This window comes from Ostrinia furnacalis, unplaced genomic scaffold (assembly GCF_004193835.3).
Source record: "Ostrinia furnacalis isolate ACB-3 unplaced genomic scaffold, ASM419383v2 OfSCF0629, whole genome shotgun sequence".
NCBI classification, from domain to species: domain Eukaryota; kingdom Metazoa; phylum Arthropoda; class Insecta; order Lepidoptera; family Crambidae; genus Ostrinia; species Ostrinia furnacalis.
In genome coordinates, this window is record NW_021130868.1 from 530,952 (window position 1) to 543,172 (window position 12,221).

General features: G+C 35.0%; 1 protein-coding gene across 1 annotated transcript; it reads right to left on the reverse strand.

The window, feature by feature from the left end:
• Positions 1–1,246: 1,246 nt before the first annotated feature.
• Positions 1,247–7,995, reverse strand: LOC114366382 (uncharacterized). Its single transcript, XM_028323246.1, has 4 exons — positions 7,844–7,995; positions 4,882–4,961; positions 2,737–2,939; positions 1,247–1,959 (listed from the first exon to the last, which is right to left on the reverse strand). The coding sequence occupies exons 1-4, from the start codon at positions 7,948–7,950 to the stop codon at positions 1,825–1,827; spliced, it is 525 nt and encodes a 174-aa protein (XP_028179047.1). The 5' UTR covers positions 7,951–7,995; the 3' UTR covers positions 1,247–1,824.
• Between the last annotated feature and the right edge of the window lie 4,226 nt (positions 7,996–12,221).

Sequence of the window (12,221 nt, forward strand, 5' to 3'; positions counted from 1 at the left end):
TTAAGGGCTCATCAAGTACATAGTATATAGTATAATTTACATAAAGTTACAGTTTTGAATGTTATGTTGATGTTAAAGGTATTATTGACTTTGTAACTCACAAACTGTATCTACGTATATGAATATAACCTTCAATATAACCTACCTTTAACAAAAATAACGAAAATATTATAATAATAAGTTACTGAGGCAATTTTAGCTCCAATCTTCAATAAAAAATTCAAGTGATTCTTTCTACGACAACATACTGTATTGAAAGATTTTTCGACGGGAGTTTACTCAGTACTGTCACTAGATGGCTCTGCTAGTTCTGTAGTAAGAGTGGTAGAGACAATACAATACAAGCCAACGACTTCTTTCGCCGACTGATGTTGAAGTTTATATGGCTCGTTTTATACTTTGGAATATTAAAACGCAAATGCGTACAATTTTTGAAATATCAGAAGTTACGTATAATAATGTTGCTGCAGAAGATCTGTTTGCTATAGTTGTACTACAAGGCTTTTATTTAGTTTGTTAATTCACTGGTAAATAAAAAATTTGGCAAGCTCTATTTTAGAGACAGTAAATAGAGTAAACAAGTCATAAAAACCAGTGGAGTCAAATGTTTTGTCCACTAGTAGAAATTTTTGATGAAAAAGAGTACCTATGTTTTACCTTAATTTCTGACTATTTGCATGGCACACAAGGTACCCAATTAAGAACAGTAGGACATAATTATTTTTAAGTGTGTCCTATCTGGGTTTTGAACCCTAGATCTTGGATCAAATGAGTTCGTAAATGTTTGTAAAATAAAGAAAATTCGTTCGTATCTGAATATTTATTTTATTTATATAAAATCTAATGATACAGTCTTGTGAATACTTATTATAAAATAAATAAAACTATTTTAATGGTTTAAAGAAAACCCGTAAAACATTATTTTACAAACTAATATTACAAAATAGAATATTAAAATGCTTAAACATTTTATTTAGAACTGAATTAACCCTGTTCCATCCAGTTGTCCAGTTTATTACATTATAATTAAATAAACTGTATAAATTACAAAACTTTAAAATAAAATTTGTACTTAAAAACGATTTTAGCACCACTAATTCAGCATTATACAAAAACAAATTATAAAAATGTAATTTAAAACTCATTTTAAAATTTTTAAAACTTATTTTTGTTAGTTATAATAATCAATTAACATTAATAAAAGATCATTGAAAGGAATGACGTCAGATATTCAATATATCAACCAAGCCACAAACATACAACATACCTACTTCTTTAAAATACATTAACACTATAAAAATAATATTGCAAATTCAATACTAACATTCGCACAATATCAGCTGTATACTACAATAGATATTTACCCACTGAAAGTATTGTAAGAGCCAAAGCACACGATGCGTTGCGGCGCCGCACTGTAAAAATTTCGCCGTATCACGTGACGCGGCGCCGCACCGACACAGATATTTCTATGTGACAGACAGTCACTACTGTGTAAATCTTGCAGAAATTGGCTTGTCACATATATTTACACAGTGGTGACAGCTTGCGGAAGTCAACTTCTGCAAATATTTCTAGTCAAAACCTCGCTTAAGACGACGCAGCGACGCCGCAACGTATCGTGTGATTTGGCTCTCAGCCGTCTTCATTTATTCAACAGTGAGCATACAATTCTTAAATGGCATATTAAGTGAAAAAAATGACACTGGAAATTACTTTGTATTATAGCACCTTATGGCGCTAAAAGTTTGATTTATTTGCACTTATCCCATGCTAATTTTATGCCCCAATCAATTTTTATTGCACCTATTATTCGATGAGTCATTATGACGTCAATTGAGCCTTGTAAGCCAAGTCGTTAGCGTCCTGAGCTATGCTGGAAGACCTGGCGTAGGGGTAGGATGCTGCTGACGCTGTGGGCGATGACCACTGCTGGGGAGACGACTGGAAGCTGGCGATCTGGTGATGAGAATATAATTTAAACTATACAGTACAGATTATAATTTTATTCGCTAGATGTGTATAGATCTTTTCATCCACGAAGACGCACTCCACCATTCTTCTGCAAATGTTTGAGTGTTATCGGTACACGCTAAATTTATCAATGAGTGCACAGGCACACGCACACTACAATAATGACGCTTGGATTGCTCGGATCAAACTCCCGAACCCCGCGCTTCCTTCGACCAAAAATTGGTGGGGCGCATCTTCGTGGATGTAACAATCTATAGCAGATGAATTGGGCTAAGTATGTAGGGCTAGTATGCCTATTTTTCAACCAAAATGTAATTTCAGTTTAAGACTCTTCATTCAGAGAGGCCTATCTCCACGTGAAAAACTGAGGTAGGTGTAAACTATGGCACATTTCTGTCGACTCATTAATTTCCCTTAAAGAAACTGTGTTGCTAAGTTACACAGCCGGGCAAAGGACTCACCCAAACAGTAGTGACTTTCCTAGATGATGAGCTAACTATTCAGGTTGTAAGCAAAAAAAAATGTTCGCTACATTGCGCATAGAAGTAAATGACAGTAATGCCCGTTTTCACCATCAATCCCTTATTTTTAAGTCACCCCTATGAAAATAAAATTCCTGATTGTGTAATCATAGGGGTCACTTAAAAATTAGGGATTGATGGTGAAAAGATGGTGAAGTTTTGTAAACCTGTCGAATGATAAGACTTTAGACCTAAATTACTAAACATAAGGCTTTCTACTGCTTCTAAATTTCTAGCTTACCTTGCCACTCAAATTGTTAAGGCCACCTCCACTCAGCAGTTTCTGGATGCCCAAGGCTGCAGCGGCCAGGAAAGCCAACTTAGCCACCACCAGAGCCTTAGTCACGAGCAGGGTGAGGCCTCCGAATAGAAGACCAAGGACAGCGATCACTTTGACGCCGATCCCGGTGAGCAGAGGCGTGTATTTCTTGATTTTACCTCGAGCTGCAGAAAAAAGATAAGTTTTAGCACTATTGTTTAATTTCATGATACGAGTATAAGTATTAATTCATTTGTTGGTTAATTTCTACCACATAAGTCAAATGCTAGACTTTCTGCAATCAAGGATAGATAAAGTTCAGCCAAACCCACGCGATCACATGCCGTCAGCCAGCGTGCAGCGATGGCGATCAATGCATTTAAAGCTTCAGCCAAACCAACGCGATTACACGCGATTAGCAGGCGTGTAGCGATGGCGATCAGACTTAAATGCATTAATCGCCATGCATCGCTGTACGCCGGCTGATCGTGTGTGATTGCGTTGGTTTGGCTGGAACCTAAGTCTGATCTCCATCGCTGTACGCCGACTGATCGCGTGTGATCGCGTTGGTTTGGCTAAACCTTAAAGGATTTCCATAACGACCGTCTTGTACGCTGCCCGCATCCAGTGTGACAAATCGTACTAATATTATAAATGCGAATGTTTGTATGGATGTCTGGATGTTAACATGTTTGTTACACTTTCACGCAATAACTACTGGACAGATTTTGATGAAACTTTACAGTATTATTGTTTATAACCCAGAATAACATTTAGGCTATAATTTACGACGATCTGTGACAAAATAAATTTCACGCGGGTGAAGCCGCGGGCAAAAGCTAGTCCTTAATTCTTTAACCACATGATTCCTTTACTTGAACTATGAAGTAACTGCACGTTCAGACAAGATCACCTTGACCGAGAGAGGAGCGTGCGTGGAACGGGTCACTGAACCTTGAGGATTGTGGTTTATTCGTAATCTATATGTATGAGTATGTATGTTCTGATGATCGCTTTATTGTATGCGCGTATTTTTAACCGACTTAAAAAAAGAGTACTTATAAAATATTTTTAGGCTGGTAGTACGAGTAGTATATTTAAAACTCCTTCTTTATTCTTCTGCTTAAATTCGCTGTCGTTTCTAGACTACTGAACTTTCATTGATTGGGTGTCATTGGAGGTCAAACTGTTCAAATCATTTATACAAAAGTGATACGAAAAAGATATGAGAATAGCCCTATTGGCAAGCCCAAATTAATTTAAAAACTTGAACTACAATCAAACACGGGAATTCTTAGGACTCCTAATTTTAAATTTTACGCTGAAGCACATTTCCCGAGTAAATATCTATTTAATTTACTCTTTAGTCCCCAAGGTTACATCAGAGCAGGAAGACAGACTTTTACAGACTGATGATAAAAAGAGATAAACACCCGTATTCATAAACGATGCTTGCTTAAGTGAAGCGGCAAATCGAACGCACAGCGCTAAATAGAGCCCTGTAATTGGTTCGTGTGTCACCCTGTGCGACCACGCGCACTGTGAGACCTCATAGTAATTCATACTAATATAAAAACTCATTCCTTAGCGCTACGAAATCGCTACGAAACTACGCAGTCGTAGCGATGCATTCGTAACAGTGCGTAACCTTGACCGAGACGGTAACGCGATCTGACATAACAGGCCAATGAACTGGTTTGGACAACTTTCTTTTTCATTGGAGATCATTCGTAGTAGTGATTTCGGCCAGTATTAAAATTTAGGGTTTTAAAAATAGGATGGGACTTTTTGGAAGTGCCGATTTTTGCAGGAAGAATTTTATGCATCTTTTTTGGGCTGACACTGGTTAGTTTTCGTCGATACGACAACAAGAAAAATCTAGAATGGTATCTCTAATTAGAAATTGGTAGCGCTGGTTATAAAAAAAATGATTTTACTACCGGTAGTCGATAATGCCAGCTGGGTCGAATCTTGCTGAGGTAAAAAGTTTATGTGATGAGCACGTTCATTTATAATTAGAATATAATTTTGAAACGATTGGCTTGGTGTTGCTCTACTTAATTACGGAGTTCATACGAGTAGGTACTTCTAATGATCTTTTAGGCAGATGATCGATGTAAGAATTACCTTCTGCGAATGTCCTGGCAGCATCCTTCAGTTCTCCGGGTTCGAATTTGACTTTCAGTTGTTCTTCTCCAGTCGCGTCCCTGTAAACAATATTTTTTTATAGAAACCATCTACGTCTTCCTTTATACATATTTGTCACAGATTCTTTATGCACCAAAAATATTATAAAAGCAAGAGTTTTAAATAATGGAAACCTAGTTTGGTACGTAAAAATGAAAAGAAAACATTGAAATCTACTGTCTACATGTAATCGGATCGTTTGGGCTAATACAATCATTTAGGCTGAGTTCCACCACCTAACTTTGACCGTAACTGTAAAGATCCGGTGATTTTAGATTAAGGTAAGATCGTCCTTTCAGCTAGGACGTCCACTGCTGAACATAGGCCTCTCCAATGATTTTCAGATTAGTCGGTTGGTAGCAGCCTGCATCCAGCGCCTTCCTGCTACCTTTATGAGGTCATCTGAACGGATGACCTTGTCGTCCTACGCTGAACTTACTTCTGCATTCTGTCTACATTTGTAATGAGTAGTACCAATCAAACAGATCAAGTAGAAATGTACCTATTTATTAAAAACTAGACTTCCGCCAGCGGCTTTGCCCGCTTGGAATTTTGTCTGTCACAGAAAAACTTTATCCTTTCCCGGGACTCAAACTATCTCTATGTCAAATTATTTCATCAAAATTGGTTCAAGGGTTTAGGCGTGAAAGCAAGACAGACAGACAGATAGAGTTACTTTCGCATTTATAATATTAGTATAGATAGTAAAAATATGTAATAAAAAATAATTAATTCGCATCAGTTGTGTGAACGATGAAAATAAAAATTAAATAATTGTTCATCCTTTCTAATTAATGTTTTAATGCAACATTATTATTTTTTATTATTTTAATGTTATATTGTTAAACAGTACATACATGCGAATTAAATGTTGCAATGTCGACTCTTTAATTGTAATTTTATTATTTTTAACTTTTCATAAAACTTAACATTATTTTTTTTCACAATTAATCTGCAACTACATGTTTGTGGCGTTTTTAATTTTACATAAAGCGATGACTTGGATGTTAAAGAAGGTAATAAATCACACCTGATTTAAAAGATTATCCTCATCAGAAAGAGTAAGTATATAAGAATAGTTACACGCAATAAGATTTTAACTTTCGCTTCTATTGTACAGTTGGAATTAAAATCTAGCTCTTAATCCGTACTTTGTTAAATGTTTGACTGAACTACTTTGTTCCTACTTTCATAATAGCTATTAATTAATAAACAAAAACTTCTATAAGACAATAATATTAAAACCTCCGCAGAGTGCCGTACGTATGATTATTTAATTCCTGCGTACTACAAATCGTACTCTCATGAAACACTTTTTAGTGCCTAATTCATATCTCAGATTTAAATTCGGCCGTTTGGTGTAGTGGTTCAGAACGGACTACTATGCCGAGAGGTCCCGGGTTCGATTCCCGGCCGGGCAGAAATTGAAATGATGAATTTTAATTTCTGTGACGGGTCTGGGTGTGACTATGTATAATATTTATGTATTAAAAAAAAAACAAAGTATATAAGTAGTATATCCGTTAAGCTAGCACCCATAACACAAGCATTAAGTTGCTTACTTTGGGGCTAGCTGGCGCTGTGTGAAATTGTCTAAAGATTTATTATTATTATTAAATAGAACTCTTTCAAATCAAATCAAATCAAATACTTAATTTTATGTGCTTAAAACACAGTCTTCTAAACAATCTTTTAGTTACCTTGCCGATTCTGTTATCTGTTTTACTCCAAAATAAAAAAAAGTCAAAAATTATACTACACGAAAATTGGGATAAAATAAGAACTTATAGCAGACGTATTCTGTACACGATAGATTTCAGTCGTGCGTATCCTACAATTGTTTTCTATGATAAAAACATTACTATTAGGTCTCACAGTGCGCGTAGACGCACAGGGTGAAATACGAATAAATCACAGAGCTCTATTCAACGCTGTGCGTTCGATTTGCTGCTTCACTTATGCAAGCATCGTTCGTGTATACGGGCCTTATTATGTTAAATCAAGCAGTTAAGTGTACATTGTTTTACTTCTAAAATTAAGCTGTCAGTAGGTGCGGTCAAGCGAGAAACGAGTCCCTTTAAACGGTTAACGACGTGTCATCTGTAAATGGCGAATTAGTGTAACAGGCTGTTAGCTTTCCTAAACAGTAGAAAGTGCTTCATGGTAAATCACTAACAGTTGGTCATTTATTTTGTGTGTTACGCCATGTTACGTAATTGAGGTTAACAGGATGCGTGTTACGCATTTTTGAGGAATTTTTGAATGTATTTAGAACAAACAAAGAGTAAAACTAATTAACAAACGAAGATTTCCAAGTAACTTAATTATGTTTGTCGTTAGACAAGGTTTGTCTTTGGGCTTTGGTGAGTCAGAGCGTCGTGATTTGGAACTTGGATGACAATTTGATTAAGTTAAAATTAAGTATGAAATAAGGGTTTAGTGTAATTAAAAATAATACAAAGTGGGATTCACATAATCACAATACACAGTCTGTTGCAAATTATTTAATCAGTTTGGTTAGGACGTTCACGATAACGTAAAATTATTATTTTTAATTTATGATTTCAAACCAATAGGAAAAGTTTTAATATCTACCTAATATCCAATTATCTTTTTTAAATTCAGTCTAAATAATAAATATTAAGCCTATCTAACGAGTGAAAAGGAACCTTCTGGGCACCACCCTCCGGTTGAGATTGCGAGAATCAAAAGCGAGCCTAAAACTAGCTGACCCAGCGTGCTTTGTACCGCCTACGTAGGGGAAGGNCATCAGAAATTATGTAGAGATTCTGGTGGTGAAAGAATTTTCCAAATCGGTCCAGTAGTTTAAGAGCCTATTCAATACAAACAATCAAATCTTTCCTCTTTATAAATTTAATATTAGTAAAATATGTTTACTTACTTCTCAATAGCCACTCCAGAGAACAGCTCTATCCTCCCATCGTCTTCTATACCAGGAGCAGCACTGCAGGCCACGACGGCAACAATCAAAAACACAAACACTCTCATTTTCAATAAAAAGTCTTCCAAACTAAGGACGACCTCCCAGTCTTGAGTTCGAGGATCAAGTGAGGCGAGCACGGGACACTTCCGCCTTATATTCGGAGGGATGCGTAAGGCATAGGTTCAAAACAAACTCAGTTCCGTGAGGTAGGCGGAGCGAGAGGTTTTGATACTTGAACCGTAATTTTGTTAACTGAATTGGAGTAATTTTGTTTAATTTCGTCATAAACATGTAGACCTTTATGGGATGAAGAATATTAGTTTTTGAAACCTAGAGAAGCGAATCTCTAGTTAGTACTGCGTGAAGAGTCTTATTAAACTTTTTTTGTACGCGTATTATAAACGTGATGATTCTGAGGATAAAGAAACATAAATAATTATCTTTATGTAATTTGTAGCATAAGTTGTAATATTCAAGAATATTAAAAAAAAAACTCCATTTCATGAATAATATTTTTCATCTTAAACCAAATGTCTGTAGGATACGAGTGAGAAACGGAACGTAAAGATGTGTGAAAGAGAAGGAAGAGTGGGTGAGTGTGACGTACGACGACGTGTTGACGAACGACGATTGTTATAAATTACTGTTTCTATTATTTTCTATCTTGGGCAAATAAATACATGGGATTTAGAACTGCATTTCAATTCCTACATGGATTTTATCTTTGAGAAGTAATAAGAAAATAATTTACAAAAGGTATAAATATTATAGTAGTTTCGGAGCAAAATAATTAGCCAACCTGCCAACTACGTAGCCGTAAGTATCAAAACCGTTTCTTCCTCGTACAAAGTTGGAGCGTTCATTCATACTCCACCTCAGATGCGTATGCGGCGTTTCATCGGCAGGCGTTCAACAACAAAGAACCATGACAACAAACACTCATACAAACTTCTAACTATCAATTAGTCACAAATACACCTTAGCACAAAGTAATAAGGAGTAAGTGAGATGCAAGAATAAATAAAGTTGTCAAGTGGCACACTGAAAAGAAATATTTCATATTACGTAATGGAAATAGATTTTTCCAAAGTAAATAAAACTTTCAATACAGTCAGTGCTCTATTTCGTAATGTTTTTCTTTTTATAAATGCTGAGCACATCATAATCCATCAACTTGTTTTTAAGCTTCCTGAAGCTTTTTGATTCGTTGATTCAGAAGCTTATTTAATTAACAAAAAAATGTTTATCATTTATCAGCCAAAGGACTTTACAATGACTCCTGAATCTTGGAGTAGGTAATCCATACTTAAATTTCCATCCTTACAAACAAGATTGATATCTAAATGAAGACTTGGTTGTTCACATAGGTACTTAATTACAAGCTTGGGTCTCGACATAAATTAATAAAATAAATACTTAAAAAAATAAACTGCGTGTGGTAAAAAACGATCAATATCATAAATCAGTCTTGATTAAGCTTGCATAAAACTTTCTTCTGGTTATTTTTGGTATTATATCCTTTTAGGCCATTTCTTTTATACTTTACGAGGGATAATACCATTGTCTTGGCACTTGGCAGTGCTCAGTATATTCATACATTCTGTGTCAAATACTTTTTGAATATAAATTTTATGAGTCACTTTCGTAAGGAGCTTTCCTCATATTTATTGTGAAGCTCTTTCAATTATGTTTGTAATATTTTGGCTTAATATTCATTTGAGGTGATGAGACATGATCAGGGTCAGTGTATATCCAGCCATTTAAAGTAACGATACTATGCGAATTAATACTTCTAAGCTGATCCTTCTGCTGCCCGGCAAATGAAAGGTCGTGGACTCAGTCCCAATCTAAAACAAAATGGTTTATTCAGTTTTTAAAATACGTTTAAATATTTCAAATCACTAAAATGACTTGACCACCGACTTGAATTTACCTGTATGTTTCCGCTATCCTAAGTTCTTCGGTGTTTCAAGATCTTTCTCGATCGCTCAATTTCAATACAAATACTCAAAATATCTTCTAAAATCTCGTCCCACAATCTCCCATCTTGAACTATGGGGAGCCAAATGTGTCAAGGCCACTCTACTTTCCCCAGCCAGGTCCATGCACCCGATGCATCATGCCCAAGGTCGCTCACTGAACTCCGAGTTACTTTCTATTTGATTTGAGTGTAGTATATGAGGGATTTTGAGAGAAAATATCATCTGGAAGTAACTTGAACTTTCTTTTAGACACAACGAGGAAAATAGTTAAATGAAAAAGTAACAATCCTGTTCTACTCCTACTAATTATAAATGTGAATGGTTGGATGGACGTATGTTAACGGTGGGGCTGACGGGCTTCAGCCCGTCAGCCTCAACATCTATCAAGATGTTTTATGCAAAAACTACTGAATGGATTTTGATTATATTCTAGGCATAGCAATTGTTTCATACATTTATATTTATAACGATATCATAAATCTACGCAGGCAAAAGCTAGTCATTGTATTTGTTTGTAGTACAAGATAAAACCAAACGAGTTTAAGTTCTAATAGGAATTAACTATTAAAAAAACCTAAAACTATGCTGGATCAAAATTTATTGACACGTAGGTCTATCAAAAATTAAGCATACATATAGGTACTTTGCTCGAGTGGTTGTGTTTTATTATTTAAGCTAGAGGTTTCTCTGAAAGTTTTGATCATTCTGTCTTAACCTCTGGTTGAATATTACACAATTTACATCAGTGCATCTCTTTGGTATAGATTAGGTACATAATCTTGGATAAGTATAACAAATGGTTTTCAATTTCAAATCACATTGAACTATTCATTTTTTACGATTAGAAACTTTACGTTCGTTGATTAGAGGAAGCATCAGGAATTTAAAGAATAATATCATTGAATTAGTGTTCATTGCAGCTGCTAGTAGAGAAGGTAATTAATGTTGCTTCTAATTATAAAATATTAAAATATCTTGTGAATCAGTGTTTAGTTTTAAAGAAACAAAATATAAATTAGAGTTGTACCTATAATGGTAATAAAATGTTAGTTAGCAGGCTGTATATATAGGTGACAGTTTGTACAGTGTTAGATATAATTTGATAAAAATATCTACGATATCTCTTTTGTACGAGCTAATATTTAAATAAACAAGTTTGAGTGTGATTCAATGAATCAATTCACAAAGACATTATTTTATGTTTTGGTGGTCTTGGTGGTAAATAGCACATCAAATCTTAGACATCAAGTTAAATACTAGGTATGTTGATATGTGATACTTTGCAACAAATAAAATGTATAGACAGATATTGTGAAACTTGAAAAGGAAATTAAATGAAAAAGGGCCATGTGATTTATCTTTTCTATTTAAAATAAAATGTAATAGACATGCAATGGTTCTGCCTCTCACTGGTACACAATTTGGCTATTGGATGCAACATCGGTCTTCGTAGAACTGCGCACTGAACGGGTTGTCCAGTGCCAAGGTACTCTCTGCAATCTTATCTCGGACTTTATCAGATACTGTATAGAATCCGCCCACCATTTTGCGCACTCCTCTCTCAATGGATATCCGAGGGTTGTGTCGATGGAAGAACGCCTTGATCCTCCTTTGGCGTATCATCATCTTTCGTTTGATCGGATGAGGGCGACTGAACACAGACCTCTTCCTCTTTGGAAAGATTCTTCTTTTCCTCTTACCCATCTTCTTGAATTATAATTAGCCGACTGCGTCTGTATTCATCTTTTGATTGCTTGTTTTTTGTTGTTTTACGGATTTAAAGATTTACTTTTGAATTACATTCTGGTGTCGACAATATGTATGGGAACGTCATTGCATGTCAGATTTTATTCTTAAACGTTGGCTTTTGTTTTTTGTCAGTGACAGAAGAGTAAAAAGTTTTTATGGATAATGTCGTAGCAACATTTTTCTCTATTGACCAAATTATAGGGAAGGTTTATGTGAGCAGCTAGAGAGAGTTTAGGTATTTGGATTTTATTAATTCTAGGACTGATTTCCAGATGTTGGATCCTTTTGTGTACCTATTTGATACCAGTTTGGCTTAGATTTCAACAATCTTAATTTCCACAAACATGGTTCCGTGCTTCATAGGGCATGTTAAACAATGTCAAGTGGATAAATGATAGGTGAAAATAATACAGGAATTTTATTTTAAATATGATTTATTTTAAGATTTGTACAATACAACAACCGCGAAGTTCTTTGGTACATAAAGTAATAAATGCTTTATTCTGGTATTTTTTTATGATTATCGTATTATCACTAAAAAAAATATAACACTGTATGAATTAGTTTACGTCACTAGTAGGAATATCAATTAAAACTAAGTAAAA